At 50.2% G+C, this 22,802-nt stretch overlaps 1 protein-coding gene across 3 annotated transcripts in view; it reads right to left on the bottom strand.

Moving 5' to 3' along the window:
• Positions 1 to 10,943: 10,943 nt before the first annotated feature.
• The window catches only part of PIGG (phosphatidylinositol glycan anchor biosynthesis class G (EMM blood group)), a 30,992-nt gene continuing 19,133 nt past the window's right edge, over positions 10,944 to 22,802 (bottom strand). For 2 of the 3 annotated variants that reach the window (XM_075544673.1, XM_075544671.1), the window contains 4 exons: positions 22,093 to 22,284; positions 16,271 to 16,580; positions 14,889 to 15,052; positions 10,944 to 11,972 (listed from right to left, as the gene is read on the bottom strand). In XM_075544673.1, coding sequence (XP_075400788.1) covers positions 11,756 to 11,972; positions 14,889 to 15,052; positions 16,271 to 16,580; positions 22,093 to 22,284 — 883 coding nt within the window. In that variant the 3' untranslated portion in view covers positions 10,944 to 11,755. The remainder of the gene's footprint in view (positions 11,973 to 14,888; positions 15,053 to 16,270; positions 16,581 to 22,092; positions 22,285 to 22,802) is intronic. The other variant, XM_075544672.1, reaches the window with a different exon arrangement.

Raw genomic sequence — 22,802 nt, forward strand, 5'->3', positions numbered from 1 at the left:
GCAAGCAAACTGTGTCATCTGCTTATCACAGGTTGTTCCTGATGCCTCACTCTTCTTCATATAATGCATCTTCTGGGGTCTTAAAGGCTTGAAGATAGACAAGTGGCCATCTAGCTCAGAAGCAACAAAGCCCACATGGAAGAAGCACACCAGCCCGCGTGATCATGAGGTGTTGATGGGATGAAGTATCAGGCATCTAAGACTCAGAATGAAACCATACTCAATGTGAATGAGGGGAGACATGGAGTAGCGACCCAATGTCCATCGGTAGACAACTGGACATACCCTCACAGAGGAGTCATAGGGAAGATATGAACTAGTCAGGGTGCAGTATAGCACCGATGAAACACACAACTTTCCTCTAGCTCTTTGGTGCTTCCTTCAGCCCACTATCCTTACAAATCAGATGAGAGCAGAGCATGCACACTGCTTCAGATAAGAGCCCGCAACACAGGGAACCCAGGACAGATAGACCCTTCAGGGCAAACAAGGAGAGTCGAGATATCAGGAATATTAGGGGAGGGTGGGGGGAGAGAGGGGGAATCAATCACAAGGATCAACCTAGAACCCCCTCCCAAGGGGACTAAAAAGAGGGTGAGGGGCGATGGAAGACGATGTGAGAGATGGAAAAAATAATCTATAATTTATAAAGGGTTTGTGAGGGAGGGTGGATAGGGGAGGGAGGGGGAATAAATGGGGAGCTGATATCAGGGGCTCAAGTGGGAAGAGAATGCTTTGAAAATGGTGACAGTGGCATATGTGGAAATGTACTCGACACATTCAAATGTTGTTAAATACAACATTCCGGCGTGGAGTAGGGAACAAGTGGAGAAGTCTGGGGGGCTGGCTCCAGTACCAAATACTAAGTGAATGTCTGCCCCTCCCCCCAGAAAAATTTATTTCAAAGAACGGCATTAAATCTGCAGCTCCGGGAGAGGGACATATCTGATCAGAGCACACGGGAGCAGATGAAGGGGGAGTAGGAGAGAGTGGAGCACATCCTGGCCCACCAGGCCTTGAGGATGATGACCCCAATTAGAGCAGCCAATCCACAGAGAGGACTACATGGCCAGCCCCAGTTTGAGACATGATGCCCCTCACTGACCCATGTCCCTGCGGGGGACAGCACTGGAGACAAAGTGTGGGAATTGCGCACGACCTGATGCTGCCACACCGAGGCAAAGCATTGGCGGAGTGCAGTAGAACAGCAAGGGAATGGAACAGCAAGGTCCCCAGGGAATGCTAAAGGTGAACTTTGGGGCCAAGGTGTGGTGCCCCAACAGACTGGACTGGAAAACACTCCTAAAGGCCAACAAACGATCCTTAAACTAACTAAAAGCTTTTCTTTCTTGTTGTGTCTTGTTCTTTGTCAGTGGTTTGTTGTTGTTGTTGTTGTTGTTTTGTTGTATATTGTTGGTTGGTTTTGCTCTGTCTTGTTTTTGGGCATGTTATTATCTCCTCAGGTCTGTCTAAATAAGATAGGCTGGATGAACAATCTGAAGAAGAAAACAACGGGACCGACAGTTCCGGGGGGACATGGGATAGTGGGAGGTGGGGGAAAAGGAAGTGGTGTTAGCAAAACCAGGGACAAGGAAACAACAAGTGATCCAAATTGGTGGTGAGGTGTGTGTGGGAGGCCTGGTAGGGCATGATCAAGGGTAATGTAACGAAGAGGTATTGCTGAAACCCAGGTGGGGACTGAGCATGCTAGTGGGGACAGGAGGAAAGTCAAGGGAAATAGAGGAAAGAGCTGGGAGGCAAAGGGCGTTTATAGAGGTCTAGATAAAGACATGCACATATGCAAATATATTTATATATGAGGATGGGAAAATAGATCTATATGCCTACATTTATAGGGTTAGTTTAAGGTAGCAGAAGGACATTGGGCCTCCTTTCAAGTACTCCCTCAATGCAAGAATATTTTCTTCTACTAAATTGGCATTCTATGATGCTCACCTTCTGGACACAACCACTGAAGACAAAGCGGGTGAATAGCAGATGTGGTGAAGAAAGCTGATGGTGCCCGGCTATCAAAAGGTATAGCATCTGGGGTCTTAAAAGCTTGAGGGTAAACAAGCGGCCATCTAGTTCAGAAGCAACAAAGCCCACATGAAAGAACACACCAGCCTGTTTGATCACGAGGTGCCGAAGGGATCGGTTATCGGGCATCAAAGAACAAAAAATAATATCATTGGGTGCACACCTCCATGATATGATTGCTGAGGACAAATGGGTGCATAAGAAAATGTGGTGAAGAAAGCTGATGGTGCCCGACTATCAAAAGGTATAGCATCTGGGGTCTTAAAGGCTTGAAGGTAAACAAGCGGCCATCTAGCTCAGAAGCAACAAAACCCACATGGAAGAAGCACACTATCCTGTGCAATCACGAGGTGTCGAAGAGATCAGGTATAAGGCATCATAAGAACAAAAATATCTTACCATAGTGAATCGGGGGCAGAGTGCAGAGTGGAGATCCAAAGCCCATTTGTTAGCCACTGGAGATCCCCTTGCAGAGGGTTCTAGGGGAGGAGACGAGCCAGTCAAGTTGTAATGTAGCACCGATGAAAAATACAACTTTTCTCTAGTTCCTAATGCTTCCTCCCCACTCCACTATCATGATCCGAATTCTATCTTGCAAGTCTGGCTAGACCAGAGGATGTACACTGGTACAGATAGCAACTGGAAACACAGGGAATCCAGGGAGGATGCTCCCTTTAGGAACAGTGGTGTGAGTGGCGATACTGGGAGGGAAGAGGGAGAGTGGGTTGGAAAGAGGGAACCGATTACAAGGATCTACATGAGACCTCTTCCCTGGGGGACGGACAACAGAAAAGTGGATGAACGGGGAGGGAAGGGAAAAATGAGGACCTGATGCCAGGGGCTTAAGTGGAGAGCAAATGCTTTCAGAATGATTAGGGCAATGAATGTACAAATGTGCTTTGCACAATTGATGTATGTATGGATTGTGATAAGAGTTATATGAGCCCCTAATAAAATGATTTTTTAAAATAGAATGCATCTTCTCTGATAATATCCTTAGCATACAGACTGAATAAGTGGATACAGGACAGAGGATAGAGGATATAACCCTGACACACACTTTTCCTGATTTTAAAACAGGCAATGTTCCCTTATTCCTTTCACACAATGGCCTTTTGATCCATGTGCAAGGTCCACATGAGCACAATCAAATGTTCTTCTCAAGGTTTATTATGATCCACACAGTCGAATGCCTTGGCATAATCAATAAACACAAGTCAACATCTCTCTGGAATTCTCTGCTTTGAGCTGAGATCCATCTGCAATCAGCAGATCTCTCCTGTCCCACACACTCTTCTGAACCTGGCCTGTCAAGGTGTTGCTGCAACGGTTACTGGACAACTGTCAGCAGCGAGTGGCCGGCCTGTGGCATACCGAGTCTGGCTCTGTCACTGGAGTCTTCTGTCGGGCCACAACTATGGATCTCTGCCAGTCCGTTGGCTAAGTAGCTGTCTTCCAAATTTCTTGGCACAGATGAGTGAGTGCTTCCAGTGTTTCGTTGGCTTGTTGAAACATGTCCCTGGGTCTCCCATCAAAGCCTGGAGCCTTGCTTTTGGCTATTTCTTTCAGGGCGACTTGAATGTCTTCCTTCAGCACCATTGGTTCCTGCCCATGTGCTGCCTCCTGAAATGGTGGGCTGTGGACTAGTTCTTTTCTGCACAGTGATTCTGTGTATTCAGTCCATCTTCTTTGGATGCTTCCTGCACCAGTCAACATTCTGCCCATAGAAGGTTTCAATATTGCAACTCAAGGCCTGAATTTTTCTTGAGGTCCTTAAGTTTAAGTTATGCTGAGCATGTTCTTCCCTTTTGGTTTTCTTTTGTGTGTGTGTAATTATTTTTTAAGTTGTGGGAAAAATAGACACAGCAAAACATTCTCCAATTCAACAACTTCTATATGTATAATTCAGTGCCATGACAGAAATTTCTTCTCTGGCTTTTAAAATACTTGTGGTGGTCACTTCTTTCCTATTCCATATTTTAATTTTTATCTTGATATTACTATTATGGCTGTTTCATTTTGTATGTTTATTGTTTCTGTTGGGTTCTCCAGTTTGTGACTCATAGGAGTGGATGCAAAGAGACATAACTGTTGCAATGGTTTATTGAGGCGTGTGGGACTGTGGGGAGGGGGTTTGGGGAGTAACCAATGAATGCAAGAGGAGGAGAGGGCATCATTAGAACCAACTGTGATGATATATACACAACTTTTTAAAAGCGATTTAACTATGAAAGTATATGATATGTAAATATTACATAGAAAAAGGAAAGAAACCAAATTTGGGTCACCAATAATGACTGTACAACAATCAATAATGATTGTACACATGAAGAGTATAATCAAAGCCTTCACTTCCCATGTCTCTTCCAGCAGACAATCGAGTAAACAGTGTGGCCTTATCTGATCTCTGGCCAAAGAAAAAACACTATGAGGCAGAGGTCAGAAAAGCATCCACTCTCCATCTTCATTATTTGCTTCTCCCATAATGTGAGGCCAGGTTGCCTAGAGAAACAAATCCAGTGACACTCCTATATGTGTGAGAAGGAGCGTAATATCAAGAGGTCATTCTATAAAACACCCCATCCCAGTCCACCTCAAGTCCATAAGCCCGATACTAGTCCATAAGTCCCTCTTCAGACCCACGCAGCCACGTGAAATGATGCAGCATGCAGGAACATCACAGGCCAGTGGGTGCAAAGTCCCATGTATTCAATGGTGCGTTCATCACAGGGCTCTGGCACATCTCAGCGTGGATCTCCAGCAGGAAGGTGATAGCAGAGAGGTGGAGGATGGGGGGCTTCTCAAGACACTCCTTATGAGGAGGTCACGCTGTGACATGATTGACAGGCTAGACTCCACCCCAACACTTTCAAGTTGACATGAAATTATGCAACTACCACCTGGGAACTATCTGCTTTCTGCATCACATGTTGCTGGAGCATCCGTATCTTCTGTGACCTCTTCGTGCAGGAGGGTATCAGGCAGGTCCATGTGATGTAAGGAGTCACTGTTCTTGACCAGGGCGAGGATTACGTGGGATCCAAGAGTCCATATGCTTGTCCACGGCTTATGAATGACTCTGGTTTAATTTGGCAGTCATATTATGACAAAAACAACAATAACAGCAACAAACAAAAACAAAGCAAAACAAAACATAGACTACCAAACATAATGAAGGAGTGAGCCCGGTCAATGTGAGGTCTCTTGCAAGGTGGTTACGAAGTGCATATGAGTGTGGTGATGAATGGTTCATGGCTGGTAGGCAGACATTCTACCCCTTTGGGAATTGGTCCTGAAGATTTAACTGGTGTTTCTCCTTATAATAGTGGACTCATACACTATTTATCCCTTTGTGATTGATAAACTTCACGCAGCGTATTGGTTACCAAGTCCTTATATGTCATGTGGTGTATCATGCTTCCAGCACTGTTTTTTGAGGGATGCATACTATTCCACTGTGGGTATGTACCACAGTTTATCCATTCTTCCACTGTTAGGCACTGGGCTGCTTCCAGTTTCTTGCTATTGTGAACTGTGCTGCTGTGAACATGGAGAGCACACACCCACTCATGCTGTGTCTCTTATTTCCTTGGGATCTATGCTTAATCGTGGTATTGCTGGATCATATGGGGTTTCATTCCCAGTTGTTTTAAAGTATCACCATATCACTTTCCATAGCTGAATGTATTTACAAGTCCACCAAGTGTGTATATGAGTTCCAACCTCTCCACAATATTTTCCTTTCAGTTTTTTAGAATTGGGCTAGCATTACAGGTGCAAAGTAGTATCTCAGGGGGTGGGGGTAGTAGTATCTCACTCTGGTTTTAATTTGCATCACCCGATGGTTATGATTGTGAGCATTTTTCCATGTGTTTGGTAGTCATTTGCACTTCTTTTTTGATGAACTGTCTGTTCATGTCTTCTTTCAATTTTTTAATTGGGTCATATGTTATTTTCTTTTTTTTAAACGTTTTATTAGGGGCTCACACAACTCTTATCACAGTCCATACATATACATACATCAATTGTATAAAGCACATTTGTACATTCTTTGCCCTAATCATTTTCTTTTCTTTTTTTTCCTTTTCTTTTTTTACATTTTATTAGGGATTCATACAACTCTTATCACAATCCATACATATACATACATCAATTGTATAAAGCACATCCATACATTCCCTGCCCCAATCATTCTCAAAGCATTTGCTCTCCACTTAAGCCCTTTGCATCAGGTCCTCTTTTTTTTCCCCCTCCCTCCCCTATTCCCTCTCCCTCATGTGCCCTTGGTAATTTATACATCGTTATTTTGTCATATCTTGCCCTATCCGGAGTCTCCCTTCCCCACTTCTCTGCTGTCCCTCTCCCAGGGAAGAGGTCACATGTGGATCCTTGTAATCAGTTCCCCCTTTCCAACCCACTCACCCTCCACTCTCCCAGCATCGTCCCTCACACCCTTGGTCCTGAAGGTATCATCCACCCTGGATTCCCTGTACCTCCAACCCTCATATGCACCCGTGTACAACCTCTGTCCTATCCAGCCCTGCAAGGTAGAATTCGGATCATGTTAGTTGGGGAGAGGAAGCATCCAGGATCTGGGGGAAAGCTGTGTTCTTCATTGGTACTACCTCGCACCCTGACTGACCCATCTCCTCTCCTAAACCCCTCTATGAGGGGGTCTCCAGTGGCCGACACTTGGGCCTTGGGTCTCCACTCTGCACTTCCCCCTTCATTCAATATGGTATATATATATATATATATACACACACACACACACACATACATATATATATACACATACATATATTCTTTTTTTTTTTTTGCATGATGCCTTATACCTGGTCCCTTGGGCACCTCGTGATCGCACTGGCTGGTGTGCTTCTTCCATGTGGGCTTTTTTGGTTCTGAGCTAGATGACTGCTTGTTCACCTTCAAGCCTTTAGGACCCCAGACACTATCTCTTTTGATAGCCGGGCACCATCAGCTTTCTTTGCCACATTTGCTTATGCACCCATTTGTCTTCAGCAATCCTATCATGGAGGTGTGCAGCCAATGATATGATGATTTTTTGTTCTTTGATGCCTGATAACTGATCCCTTTGGGACCACTCGATCACCCAGGCTGGTGTGTTCTTCCATGTGGGCTTTGTTGCTTCTGAGCTAGATGGCCGCTTTTTTATCTTCAAGCCTTTAAGACCCCAGTCACTATCTCTTTTGATAGCCGGGCACCATCAGCTTTCTTCACCACATTTACTTGTTCACCCACTTTGGCTTCAGCAGTTGTGTCGGGAGAGTGAGCATCATAGAGTACCAATTTAATAAACGAAAGTATTCATGCATTGAGGGAGTGCTTGAGTAGAGGCCCAAGGTCCTTCCGCCACCTTAATATTAAACCTATAAATGTAGACACTTAGATCTATTTCCCCATCCTCATATATATGTTTGCATGTACATGTCTTTGTCTAGGCCTCCATAAATGCCCCTTGACTCCCAGCTCCTTCCTCCATCTCCCTTGACTTTCCTCCTGCCCCACTACCATGCTCCGTCCCCACCTGGGCTACAGCTATACCTCTTCTCTATGCAACCTTACCCTTGATCGTTCCCCATCAGGCCTGCCACTCCCCCCTCACTACCATTTTGGGTCCCATGTTGTTCCCTTGTCCCTGTGTTTATTAACACCACTTCCTTACCCTCCTCCTCCTCCCCCACCCGGAACTGTCTGTCCCCCCGGAACTGTCTGTCCCATTGTTTTTCCTCCAGATAGTTCATCCAGCCTGTCCTATTCAGACAGACCTGTGGAGACACTAACATGCACAAAAACAAGACAGAGGAAAACAAAGCAACAGTATACAACCAGACAACAAAACAACAAAAACAAACCACTGACAAAGAACAAAACACTTCACAAAAGGAAGGCTTGTAGTTCGTTCAAGGATCGTTTGCTGGCCCTTAGGAGCGTTTTCCAGTACAGTGTGTTGGGGCACCACACCCTGGCTCCCAAAGTCCACTTTCAGCATTCCCTGGGGACCTTGCCACTCCATTCCCTTGCTGTTCCACTGCACTCCCCCAGTGCTTTGCCTCGGTGTGGTGGGACCAGGTCAGGTGCAGTTCCCACACTGTGTCTCCAATGCTGTCCCCTGTATCGCCCTTAGTCACTGAGGGGCATCATGTCTCCTAGTAGGGCCAGCCATGTTGTTCTCTCTGTGGACTGGCTGCTCTACTCAGGAACATCATCCTCACGGCCTGTGTTCCACTGTCTCCTCCTGCCCCTTCATCTGCTCCCGTGTGCTCTGATCAGATATGTCCATCTCCCGGAGCTGCAGAATCAATGTCATCCTTTGAAAAGGGGCAGGAATCCACTTAATTTTTGGTGCTGGGGCCAATATGTTATTTTCTTAATGAATTGTTGTATATTTTGGTATTTAGACCCTGTCCGAGGGAAGTTGATAAAAAAAATTTTCCCCAATCTGTATGCTCTTCCTTTACTCTTTAGATGTGCACAAGTGAAGTAATTTCTGCATGTCCCATCCTCTATCTTGTCATTTGGTGTGTGCGCCTCTTTCATTCTACTTGGTAGTCTATGAATGCCCTGCAATAGGGCCCTTATGGTTGTTCCAGGCTTCTCATTGATAATACTGATAGCGCTGGGGTTTGCATTTAGATCTTTGATCCATATTAAGTTCGTTTTTGTTTATGGGGAGAGGTCGTGTCTCATTCTTCCGCACATGGAAATCCTGTTTGTCCAGCACCATTTGTTGAAGACGCTGTGTTAGTCCTGGTCCTTTGTCGAAGATTTGTTGCCTGCAGGCTGATGCATTTATGTCTGGGTTTTCGGGTCCACATGACTCTTTGTCCCAGTCCGGGCTGCTCTGACTACTGTGGCTTATATGTCATCAGCTTTTAGGTCGGGCAGTGCTAGCCTTCTACTGGGCTCTTCTAAGAAGTCCTTTGCTTATCCTGGATCTTTTGCCTGCCCATAATTAGTTTTTTCCATTTCATTTAATATGTTTGGGATTTGGATTTGGATTGTGTTGTATCTGTAGATTACTTTAGGTAGTATTGACATTTTCACAATATTAAGTCTGTCTATCCACGAGCATGGGACATTCTTCCACTATGTAGATCTATTTTGGGTTTCTTTTAGTAATTCTCTGTGTGGGTCTTTTGTTTCTTTAGGTGAGTTTATTCCTAAATATTTCATTTCTGTGTGTGGTTTTATAAAGGGCATCATTTTCTTCATGTCTTTTCCATAGTTCTTTGCTGGTATATAGGTAAAACTAGAATGATCAGGGAAAAGCAAACCTTAAGCAGGAAAACACAGTGAGACAACAGTGCACCATGTGGGGCAGCACAGGGCAGTGACACCGTCGGGCTCACTCCGTATGAAGCAGGCAGGGAAGCTGCTGTGTGCATCCAAGGTAAGGCCAGGAGGATAGACACCAGGGATGCAGGCCACAGGAAGGTCATTCCTGGCGGGGCGGATGGCTTGACTCGGGAGTGGTGCTCTGGCAGCTGAGCCTGGGCAGAAGTACTTTACAATGTGGGCAAGAGATGGGTCGACCTGGTGACTGCATGTGACAGGTGGGATGTGGGGTAACAGAGGGTATGGAAACCTGCAGGCCCACATCATTCAGGGTCACTGGTGAGCGGCCAGGTGGCTGAAGCTTGGGGGTAAGGGGCAAGTCTCCTCTTCGCACCTTGGACCTTGTGCACCCCACAGTCACTGAGAAACTCCTAGAGCAGAGGGTGGCATTCCTCTGCACTCCTAGGTCCAGGGGCCCTGCCATTTGCCAGAGGCACACCCTTGGCTCCTCAACCCGCCTCCTGGCATTTACAAAAGGGACACTGCCTGACCTGCCTGGCCCGCTCACCCTCAGCAGCCACACAAGGGTCCCCATTACCTCCAGCCCACTGAGGAGCCTCTGGCCGCTTACGTTCTGCTAACTGCAGCCCAGGACTGGGCACACTGGGCTTTCTTCATCCATGCTCCCTGGCAGGCACACAGCTTCCTTCCAACCTCCCGTGCCCCCTCACCAGCCCCTACTTCCCCGCAGCCTTACTGGGACCTCCCCCAACTCCATCCTCTCTGGAGCAGGCTCAGCTCAGCTCTCACTTCTACAGGCTGAAGGTCCGAGCAAGAGCCTCCCGGGCACTCTTGCTGTGCCTCTGGCAAAGGGGTGCAAGTGCCGTCTGTCCTGTGAGGCTCCCAACGTGCCTGACCCTTGGTAGCTTGTCAGAGCTGAGACTCCCTCTTCAACACAAAAGCTGATGGCTGCCTAAGGGTCTGCTGCTTCCTTCGGGTGGTGCTTCTGCAGCAGAAGAGCTCTGTGCCACCTGCCCCACTGCAGCTCCGGCACCCTGCCCGCCCTCCTCTCCGATGAGCACCAGCAGCCATGAGCCATGACCGCCCCTTCCTTATTCCCGGGGCATCGTGGCCCCTGCCTATTGTGTGTGGGGTGGACACTTGACAAAATTGCCAATGTGGCTTAGGGCATGAGCAGCTGCCTTCACTGCTGAGGTAATTTGACTCAGTGAGGCAGCCACGCCACTGACCCTGGGACATGTGCTGCCTTGCCAGGCTGCTTCTCCAGGCTCCCAGGAACGGTGAGGCCGCACACAGAGCATGGCGGTCTGCAGGATGAGCTCAGCTGCGGGAACGGTGCTTCTCCCCAAGGCCTGGATTGCTCAGTTTTGGTGTTTGGCACAAAGGACGGGTTCTAAAAAACATGCATCCACCACCACGTCCCATGAAGACTTCTCTGAGGACACTTGTAGTGGTGGCCTGCTCTGAGTGGTGCAGACCACCACCGGGAAGAAGCACCCGGTCTGTTGAACTGCTAGTCCTAGGGGCAACACTGCTGAGCCACCAGGTGTGTGGGTTTGAACAGAATAGATTCAACATCGTGATGCACTTCTAAAAAATACCTTTTATTTTTAAATAGTTTGACTTCTGAGAGACTACTACAAAAATAGTACCAGGGTGATATTACCCGCCACCAGCTCCCCCGTGATCCTCTCTGCCATGGATGCACGGTCCCAGGTAGGGCCTGGCTGCTCAAGCATTGCCAGCTCAGGGACAGACCCTCTCCACACACACACTCCTTTCCCAACTAACCTTCCAGAAACTAACTCGGGTCAAGAACATCCACAATGATCAGAAAAAGGATAAAATCTCGTTTCCACCCCAACACCTCCTGGAGACGGAGTGCCGGTTCCTGGGGAGAGCCCTGCAGAGCACCGCGGGGTCCCACCTTGGCTCTGGAAACGGACGTATTTTCTTAAAACCGGCTTGCATTAACATGTCATGGGCTTTTATCTCTAACAAATGAAAAATCTTTTGGGGGCGTTCTTCATTTCCATTTCAAAGCTCATAGCAGTGATGGGATGACCCCAACAAAGGGTCCTGGTCTGCCACAAGGGGAGTTGTGGGAGCACCATGCTCTCACAGAGCGCCAGGTCTCTGAAGACAGAGGTGGGCTGCTTGGTGGTGTCCCCGCACACTTTGGCCGTGTCAGCTTCTCCCCGGAGCTGGGGGTTCACAGGCTCAAGAAGTGCCTGGACGACAGTGGGAGACCCAACCCCGGTACAGATAGGACTACTTTGCAGGGGGTGCTCTCAGGAGGAGACCTTTGGTCTGCATCCAGCACAGCAGGGATCGCTCTGTCTCTGAGAGTGCGGATGGAGAAAGCCAAGGCAGTCTCAAGCCTGCACAGCCCTGTCTACGTGCGGGCGAGCGTGGCGTGGTCCATGGTGGTGATGAAGGTGCACACGGCGGCGGTGATGAGCGCCCGCATCCCCTCGTACAGGAGCTTCGGGGAGAACACACTCCATATGAACAAGTGGTACCGCAGAGACGTGACGAGCACCACGTACGCCGACACCGGCACAGAGCCCACCAGTGCGTAGCAGAAGCACGCGTGGCGCAGGGCCGGGAGACTGAGGGCGAAAAAGAGACCGTGAATCAGTACCTGCTCTCTGTCCTGTGCTGGGGAGCACACACCTATCACCAATGCGTTGCAGCCTTGGGCCCCACACACACACTCACACCAGGCAGGTGGCCCAGGCCACCAAGAGCAGCGCAGAGTGGACAAGGAGCCACGAGGCTCTCTGGTAAGGTCGTGAAAACCACAGGGGGCTTAGCTAAAAATGCCATCTCTGGGACGTCCTCCCTGGTAGAGTTCAGGGTTTGGCAAACCCACACTGCGTAGATGGTCAGTGCTGCCTGAGGGTGCTGAGCCAGGCCCCACCATCTTACTGTTGTCCTAATGGGACATGGGTACTTAAAACAGAAGTGACAAATAGAAATTGCAAAAGGTGCTGCTTTCTGTCCTCTGGAGACTGAACCGACATGTCCTACCAGCAAGTTCACTCAAAAGGAAAACCAAACTCCCCTCCACGAGTCAATATCGACTCACAGAGACCCTGCAGGACAGGGAAGAACTCACCCTGCGGGTTTCTGAGACTGGGACTCTTTGCGGGAGTACACAGCCTCATTCTTTCTCCCGGGGAGGCACTGGTGGTTTTGAACAATGGGCCTTGTGGCTAGCAGCCCAGTGTGTAACCACTGCGAGCCACTAACAGTGAAGATAAATGATGAGAATGAGAAGAACTCCTTAAGGCCCTTGACCGCCCGCCTATTTCAAGCAACTTGCCCACCCTTACCGCTTACACCACTGAAGCAAGTGAGCCCACATATGGGAGCCAGGCTGGTGTCTGGGTACCCCTGGGACCTCAGAAGGAAGGTCTGGGAGTTGGCCTCGTGGAGGCTCCACCATCACTGCCATCACCTGCAACTCCAAGGGCTTGAGCCCTGAGGGGCCAACGGTCTCCAGCACATTAGCCAGACACACTGTCCTTACAGTCCCACAGACCTTTACACACCTGGGCCCACACACATCTCGATGGAGCAGGGACACAAGGCCACACGAAGCACCGTCGGACACAGGGACACACGCACACACACACAAGACGCAGGTTACGGGAGCTTTGTGTGGCGCCAACTAGTTGAGAGGGCAGTATATTTGCAGGTACCCCCTGCAAAATGGAATCTTCTTTTCAAAGCTATGTATTTAAATTTTTCTACAAAACAACCTCTATCACCTTATCCATTATACTGAATGCATATGTCAAATCTGCGATCCTATTCTTGGAAACATTTTTCACATTCATCTGTTTGGATGGCTGACAGCACCTCCCTCGTTTTCCTTCACTTCTTCTATGTCCTCAAATCAGGGTCCTTTCATATCCTTCTGCATTCATGCAAGCAAAAAGAAGTCACATGGAGCAAGGTCAGGTGAGTAGGTACATGGAACAAGAGAGGCATGTTGATTTAACTGGTGCACTGAGATGGCTGTGTGAGCAGATGCATTGTTGTGGTGGCAAAACCAGTCCCCCTTCTGCCACAAATCAGGCCTTTATTGTGACACACTGTTTACATGATCTTTTCAGAACTTCTCAACAGAAAGCTTGATTAATGGTCTGACCTGGTGGAACGAACTCCAAATGCACTATCCCCCTCACCTCAAAGAAAACAAATGAGCATCATCTTGATCTTTGATTTTACGTGACAAGCTTTTTTTGGGTGAGGTGACAGTGATGTCTTCCACTGGTTTAATTGATATTTACTTTTGGGGTCGTAGGAATAGCACCATGTTTCATCACCAGTAATGACCTTGGAAAAAAAGTCTGGGTCACTCACTTCTGAGCTGTTTTTTCAAGGCTGGTCAGTCAAGACCAGGGGCACTAATTTCATTGTGACCCTTCTCATTCACAAATATTCCATTAAAATTCACTGAACTGAGCTCCAAGATAGTCTAGATAAACCAGTCTTCAAGCACAAATGGGTGTTTTGTTGGTACTTTTGTCCATTTAGGAAGTTGGTGGATGTCCAGAATGAGTTTTGTCATCAATAGACATTTCACCTTTGTTGAAACAAGAAAATCACTTGTACACTTGAGTTTTACCCAGAGCGCTGTCCTTGTAAACTGTGTTCAACATCACAACAGTTTCTGCAGCATTTTTTTCTGAGCAGGAAACAGAATTTCACAGCTGCACACCATTTCCTTAAATCAGCCATCACAAAAAAAATGAGGTTTGAGGGAAAGTGCTTTCATGAAAAAATTCACTTTGACCAAAGAGAATCTTCCAAGGTGATGCCACTGGGTGCACTAACTCAGAATGAGTTGCACAGTGCTCGTCTAGCAAGAAAAAGGCATGCTATGAGAGCTCTGCCAAGGGGAGGGTTTTCCAGTTTTGGGGGGACGCCCTCATATCTCATTGTCCAAGTACATTTTCATGTGGGAGGATGGTAGAGACAAACAGCTGGTTATTTCGGGGTACACCCACACATACCACACTCCCCACATGTATGCGTCACACATACATACACACACCTCCTGTACATATCCACCTATCACATCCACACACCACACGCAGCACACTCCCACATGTACATATCACACATACTACTACACGTGCATACACACACCTTGTATGTACATACATCACATCTATACACCACACGCAGCATACTCCCACATGTACATATCACATGTGCATACACACAGCCTATGTACATACATCTATCACATCTATATACCACATGCCGCACACCTCCCACATGTACACACCACACACACTACCCAGGCATACACATACCTCCTACATATAAACATCTACCACATGCACAGTCTCTCTTAAAGGGACCGCCCAGCTGTGAGCCAAGGACAGGTGCTTTTGGGACCACAAAGGCTGCAGCCCACACAGCGTACCCAGAGCTCTGGAAGCAGGTCTTGGTGCGCAGATCAGGGATCACTCTGTTCTTGGTCTCTCCTACGAGGCACAGAGACTCACCTGCTTGCTTGTGAACTCAGGTAGTTCACCAGGTGGCTGGCCCACAGGACAGGGCCCACATAAGTAGCAAATGCGGTCAGGAATACAGCAGGGCCTTCCACGTACTGCTCCAGGCCCACAAAGCCTGCTGAGATGTCCACAGTGGCGATGTTGTTGGAGTTTCCCTGAGGAAAAGGAAGCTGGGCTCTCAGGGAACCTGCCTGCAGCCCAGATATCCTAGCCAGCGGTTCTCAACCTTCCTAATGCCGCGACCCTCATGTTGTGGTGACATCCCCAACCATAAAATTATTCTTGTTGCTACTTCATCACTGTAATTTTGCTACTGTTATAAACTGGGAGACCCCATTTTGTTATAAAATGAGAAAATTAAAGGTAATATTGCTCTAAGATTGCAAAATGAGGAGAATAAACATGCCGTTAGTGAAAATGCTAATTGTATTTCTTATTCTGTAATGATGTGCTTCCTGATTTGGTGGGGCAGGGTGGAGTGTTAAAATGGTCTTTTAAGGATTGATGATGGTTAATGATAATTATTGTCTTTGATTGATAAAAGCAAAAGTTCTAAACCCAGAAAATAAACGAATAAATAAACCGGGTGACCCACCGTGAAAGGGACATTCGACCCCCAAAAGGGTCATGACACACAGGCTGAGAACTGCTGTCCTAACCTCTTGCCTGGAATCTGCTGACTCAGAAGCCCCTCCTCTGGCTGGAGTGAGCAGCTGTTTTCTGAGCGCTAGACTGTGCTGTGCCTACAACAGTGGCTTCTCTGCTCCAGGTCTCACCAGCCATGATCCAGCCCTACTGCTCCACACTCAAGGTGGCCTCACAGGAAAGCTGGCTAATAGCAGGCCTGACAGGAGGCTGGGCTGCACCCCTGACCACGACAGGCGAGTGGGCACCTTGAAGGACCACGTCTTGGTCTAAGTGGGGACAGGAAGGAGCGGGCTGTGGAGGTCAAGTCAGCCTCACCCACCAGCCGGATGCAGACCCATTGCTTCAGCTCTCCGGTCGGCCTACAGGTGCTGCCGCGGGGCTCTGAGGGTTGGACAGAGAGGAGCAGTGCTTGGTTTTGTGTCTGGATCCTGAGAAAGGTCAGACATGGCTGTCTGTCTCCTGGAGCGAGTGGCTGTCATACATCTTTTAAGGTCAGAAAGTGTGGAATAACCCTAAGCACACACAGCACACCACAGAAAGCCCACCGCACCAATGCCACTCCTCCCTCTGCGAGCCACACATGTGCTGACTGACTGCCGGTCACTGCAGTTTACCAAAGAAAGCCTGACAGGGGCGAAGTGTGCAGAGTCTGCGGGGGACGGCGGGGTGGGGGGGGGGGCGGCACACAGGAAGTCTGGCCACAGGCTGGCACACAGGGAGCACACCTGGAAGTAGAAGAAGGCCTGCCCGAACCAGTAGTGCATCACTGTGACCTCCGCTGCATCGTGGCTCAGGGGCTTCCAGATGAAGTTGGCCATCAGGGTTTGGACCAGGAGGCTGGACACCAGCACTGGGAGGTTGTGTGGCCTAAGCAGCAGCGCTGCCAGCAGGACCAGTCCGCTGTGTATCTCCCACAAGCCCACCGTCCTGACTTTAGCACCTGTGGCAGCAACCTGAGACCTGAGCAAGTCTTTGGTGCCTGCGAAGAGGATGCCGAGGACAAAGATGTAGACGAAACGAGCCTCCATGATGCCCCTAAAACACAGAGCAGGAGACATCCATCAGCACTCACCTGCACAGGTTTTCACATACTTAAGAAACACACAGATGTGCCTGCATCTGACTGAGCCAGCCACCCTCCAAGGGAATGCTGCAGAAATGGGCCCCAGCTTCACACATCAGCCCACTGGACAGACACCGTCAGGTCCGATCCCCAGCACCAGGCACCACTGGGCCAGCCTTCCGTGCTGCCCACTGACAACGGCAGGCACACGCTCTGTGCGTTCCCTGACGTGGGCCTGCCTGGGATGGGATTGTTCCCATGTGGTCTGCTGTGCCCCACAGGCTCCAACTCACTGCCCTTCCTGCTCCCAGCACCTGCTCCTGGGGGTTTCCAAGACAGTAAGTTTCATGGGAGCATCTTTCTCTGATGGAGCGGCAGATGGTTTCAAACTGCTCACCTTGTGGTTCTCAGGACAACGCGTAATCACTACACCACCAGAGGAACTGCAAAACCGCCTGAGCGTCCATGAACTCAGGTTGTCTGCACACCCGACTCATCGACAGACATTGATGATGTGTGTGTGCATGTTGATACACACGCAAATGTACATGTGTACATGTGTGCCTGGGACAGTGAACCAAACCATGAGGGGCAGAGCTGAGCAGGGGCAGGGATGCCACGTGTGGGGCCAGCAGGATGCCCCGCTCCCTAATGTGCAGGCAACAGAGAAAGTAGTATCTAAGCCTCACAGGCATCCCGGGACATAGAGGACAAAGGCTGCAGAGCCCTGCGTCCAGTGCTTCCAGCAAAGCAATACTTCACCATCACCTCTAAAGAACACAATTCACGAGGCCACCACCAAGAATTTCAACTTGGCGAAGACAAATTCCTGAAGTCCCCAAACTGAAGTCAATCTCAGTAAATTCAGTACCCTGTATACCCTGGAAAAGCCGATCACTTAAAGCAATGTTAAAAGTTCACGAACTTTAAGTGAAATAACCTAAGGTAATATCTGTTTGGAAAAACGGAAACTTCCCTCTCAGGTTTCCCTAGAAGCCTGATGCATGTCTTACACACTGCCCTGTCTTTGTCTGCAACACTGGACTCAAGAACAGGGACAACTGGGAGGGCAGCGCAGGGCCAGGTGGTGTTGGGGTCCCTGTGGGTCAGGCCTGCTCGTCGGCACCCAACCACAGCAACAGGCTGGAGTCTGTAACGTCTCCCTGTGTCCCTCCAATCACACGCCCAGGGGAGCAAGGTCCTGGAGTGCGCACCAGCCCCGCCACAGGACAAAGCTGTGGCGGCCATGTCAGGACCACACAGGAAGCCAATCACAGGCAATCGTCTAGGGAGAGAGAGAGGCTGGGCTCTGTCCAGAGCCGGGGTAAGGGTCTCACTCTCACGCACCTCCTCCAGGGGCAGAGGGGAACACCCGGAGAAGCCCTCGAAGAGCCATCCTTGCTGCCTGACCTGCACGGCTCTGCTGCAGCCAAGGCAGGCCTCCATGCAGAGGGGTCAAGGGTTAGAACTAAAGTCCGTTAGAAGAGCGATTCCTGTTCTATCCCAACCCTAACCTTGTGTCGCCTCCGGAGCAGGCAGCACCTGCAGGGACTGGAAAGCAAGGAGCTGCAGCGTCGGGTGAGTCTAGAACAAGCTGACCTAGGGCCGACGTATCCAGATGAGGACAAGGGAACCTGGTGTCAGAATGGATCTGTTACCAGAACAGGACGGGAATCCGGAGAGATCTAGTCCAAGGACATATCGAATCAGGACCTGAGAGAGATCAAGAATGGGTGTAGATCTAGAATCAGAGCAGGTGGTCAGAAGGTGGGCGTATTTTAAAGGAAGAAGCCAGAAAGGCCGTGCTGAGTATTTTCCGAACACCATGAAGACACGGGAACACAGCCAAGGCTTTGAAGAGAGTGGTGTCGAAACTGAGATCCAAAAGGAAATGAAGGGCAGCGTTGGAGATGCCAACAGTTGGGTATCAGCCCAACGTCTCAGATTCTGTAGCCCACAGCTAGGGCAGAGCCTCTGGCATGGAGAAGGCTGTGGAACCTCCATCTCACCACCCTCTCCCTCTGGCACCCCAGGGCTCAGGGAAAGGTCCAGCCAGGCTGTCTCCTCATCCAGGACACCCTGCCCTGCCCCAAGCTTCCTCCTCAGTTTTACCCCCGTGGTCCTCCCCGCCACTTTAGAGGCACCAGCTGTTTGCCGTAGATATCCCAGTGGCACAGAAAAAGGAGCTCCCACCACGCCGCTGGGTCAGCCCTGGGCTGCTCACCCCATCAGTGGCTCACATTCGCCAGCTGTTCCATGGGATAAAGGAGGGCTTCTGCTTCCACAAGCGCAACAGCCTCAGAACGCTCCTACCCCCCGATGTGGAAAGACGACAGAGAGCCAGTCTCTGCGTCAGAACCCACCCGAAGGCAGTGGGCAGATCCAGAAAAGAAAGAAACAGAGTCCACGCTCCAAGTACGATTCCCCGGCTAGGACAGCATCACAACTGTACAAACACACACTAGACAGACACCAGGACTGCAGCACTATCCTTCCAATCATGCTATTCTCTACAAAGAAGTCTGTCTTCCAGTTACAGGGGTTACCGTCTTTGGACACACTGTCAGCAGCGACCAGTCCCTGGAGGACACCGTGCTTGTTAAAGTGGAGGGGCAGCGAGAGAGGGGGATTCTCCGACAAGCTGGGTGGACACAGTGGCTGCAACACTGGGCTCAGCCATGGGAACCATGGCAAGGCTGGCGCAGGACCGGGCGGGGTTTCGAGCAGTTGTGCCCGGGGTCGCTACAGCCCCCCAATGCAACACTGCTGTGGCCTTGGCGGCTAGGCACAGTACCACTGATTCAAGCCCCTGGGGGTCCCCAGGGCAGGAGGGGACAGTCTGTTCCTATAAACTGTGTGGTCTTGCTGCCCTCTGGGCAGCTCTACTGTGTCCTCAGAGGTCACTATGGGTCGGCATTGAATCAATGACAATGGGTACGGCTTTGATTGGCTTCTTCTTTTCACCTCTTTACTTTGTGCATCTCTGACCCTGTGTAGACAGGCCAGGCCACAGGCAGTAAGAAACATAAGAGTCGGGGCTCAACTCTGGGGAATAATGCATCAGAATCAGTCTTGTGAAGTAGGGGGTTACACACCCACCTGCTAAGCTCTTCACCAATGTTGATACCCACCAGCCCTCTGATGGCACTACTTTGTTCCAGGGTTCGATAATCCACAGACACACAGCGTTAACTGACGCCATTGGTGCTGAATTCAGGACCAACAAACTGCAATTCAGAACTCAGGAGCAGTACACGTGTAGGCGGCAATCAGCTCTTCTCTGTTAGGCTGGCCACCCGTCAGTACTCAACCTTCTCCTCCAGGGCTCCTCTCAGCCCTTCACTGTCTTCAGTGTCACTGCCCCTGGCCCATGTTACAGCTCCCCATGAGCATTCTCGTCGTCTCTGATGAGCCTCTGTGTTGCCAGCTGCTTAAACACAAAACTCGACCAATTCCAAAGCATGCATCTGCCACCAGACCCACAAACAAGACTGATCCTCTCTTGTTTGGTCACAGACACTTCATTTCATGGGAGCTACAACTTACCTCATTTGCACAGTCCAATCACAGGGGGAGGCTACAGCCTATGACCAGACCAATAGTATTAAACCAAGTGGTTTACGGCTTCCCAGAAGATGTTGATCAAAAGTATCAAACCCTCTGGGGTAGAAATGCAGGGCAGGGAAGGCCCTTGGGCTCTGAGGAGAATCTCTCGAGCTATTCTATCACAGAAAGGGACTCATTTCATCACAGCACATCTTGAGATTGACCTATAGGGAGTGGCTAGGTCACTGAGGCTCTCCATACAGTCAGCCTTCATCCTGCATCTGTAGGAGATAGTCCCAAGACCCCCAGTGGAGGTCTGGGACCCCAGACAATCTGGAATTCTACATCGACTGGTGCTCAGGATGTAGGACACTGGGCACTGGTAGGGTGTGGTGCAGTCATCCACCCAGAGTGTCTCCAGGCTCTCGCTAACAGAGGGAGAAGAAGCCGGTGTGGATGGAGCAGGACAGGTGGGGGAGAGCCCGGCACACTGCTCAGAGGGCTGTGCCCTTCGACTATTTTCCAGTGACAGTCACCACGGGTAACTGCAGCGGTGTGAAGTCAGAGCTGTGGATATGGGCGACGACAGTATGAGTTAGTCAATGACCCTGGCCCTTCCAGCCGCAATCCTGCATGCGATGTAATGAAATGAGTTACAGTCAGGTAATAGGGTCCTTCCAGACATAATCCCTTATGTGATGTATGATAATTCTAGACTTCATACACCTGTGGCTACAGTCAAATCTTGGAGGAAATTCTCGGCTAGCTCACAGGAATAGGATGAGATGAAGCTACCTGACATTAGTAGGGAGTGTGAATTGGGCCACTCTTGGTTTACAGAAATCCTGGTTACTGTTACTTGTCATAGATGTGAGAAATGACATGCTACAGCTAAAGGAGGAAAGCTGCTGCTAGAATGGTGGAGTGGTGGGACCTGGCTGACGGAGACCAGTAGGAGGCCAATGCCTGCTGGAGATGTCCCTCCAAAGGTCCCAGGTCACAAGCGTACCAACAAGATACAGTCCTGGGGTAGGGAACGGAGGGTTATATTTGGGTGTCATTAAAGCAGGGAAGGGTTCTGTGTTAACTTGACTTCACTACTGATACCCCACAGAACTCCCACCAAACTCCCTCTCATTGCATGGGATTAGTAAGAAGGTAGAGGAAAGTGCTGACAGGATTGGCCTGGGAGTCTCTGGGAGCAGGGTTCCCTGCTGCACATAAAACGAGTCCTCACCGACAATAGCTGGCAGTGGAATGCGTCCTCTGGCCCCAGCATCTGCCTGGCCTTCAGACTCTGGATTGAATTGCCCCCACCGCAACGTGAGACCTTCCCTCTAACTTCCTTGAGTTTCTGTGGGACAGGGTGGCGGTGTGCAGAACCCACACATGTGGGGGAAGGAGAGTGCACTCCAAGGAGGGGGGCGTTTCGGGCTGATGAACAGCATGGAGGAGGGAGCCGTGTGGGCACCGTCAGCTCCGCCTTCTGTGGACCAGCCTGGTCTTGATTCTGCTAAAGGGGATGGTCACCACAGCGGATTCAACGAGCTGCGCCGGGAAGAGCCCCGTCGGCCCGCTGGAGGAAGACCTGCCACCAGGGCTGCTTGTTGTCAGACACAGACCTGCCTAAGGGGGTGAGGCAACAGCCTCCCAGCCACAGTCCCTTTGTCTCTGACTGCACCTCCCAAGCGCTCACCATGGCTGCTCCTGAGACACACACACACACAGACAGGGACGCTCGCACACACGCGCGCCAAATACCCTCGAGGTCTGACTTGCCTTTAACCTTGGAAATGCATCTTCTGGTCTCACTATTGCGCTTTCTGCTGCAGCAAGGGCCAACAAAGCCTGAAGCGGGTATTCCTGGCTAGGCTGTGCCACTCCGCACCCCTCCCCGCCCCCCACTGAGCAGACCTGCAGGGCACCTGTAGCACTCACTTGGACACGTCCTTGCTGCCTCGTTGCCACGGTGACATCACATTCCCGATGGCTGCCCGGTAGCAGTAAACGCCCAGCAGGCCAAGGGCCAGGGCCACCCTGGACATGGGTGAACACCTCCTATGGACCAGCAGGAAGACGGCGAGGAGTGAGAAGGCAGCCAGGGCCGACAGGGCAGCCTTGTGGTCAGAGCTGGAACAGAATAAGAGGGGCTGGTGAGTGCCCACACCGGAGGCCTAGGGGACCCATCTGAGGGTAGATCAGAAGGAAGACAACCAGGAAAGAGCACGGCTGGTGAGTCACTCACACCAGGAGGGTTTCGGAGCCTCCCTCTCGGTCACAGGCACTGTGCTCAGCCTGGGCCTCTTCCCTGAGCCACGGCGAGCAGGTTCTGCTTAGACCCACACCGTCCACTGTGCCGGGATTGCATCAGCTCACCCATCAGACCCATCCCCAGGCACGTGGCTACACGGTCTTCCGCAAGCCCACAGGCAGGACCCTCTGACTGCTCCATTCTGCAGCCAGCCAGCCCCTGCTCCTCCCACAGGCAGAGCCATGCTTCCCATCCCCCAGACACAGCACTGTGCCCCAATACCTAGTCTGCCTTCTCCTCACTCGGAGTGCAGGACTCCTCTTCCTGATTGACTCCCTGCTTCCCTGATGCCAGCTCTCCAGGCTGCACCCCAGCGTCTCGCCCTCTAGCAGGCTTC

This window comes from Tenrec ecaudatus, chromosome 3 (genome assembly GCF_050624435.1).
Source record: "Tenrec ecaudatus isolate mTenEca1 chromosome 3, mTenEca1.hap1, whole genome shotgun sequence".
NCBI classification, from domain to species: Eukaryota; Metazoa; Chordata; class Mammalia; order Afrosoricida; family Tenrecidae; genus Tenrec; species Tenrec ecaudatus.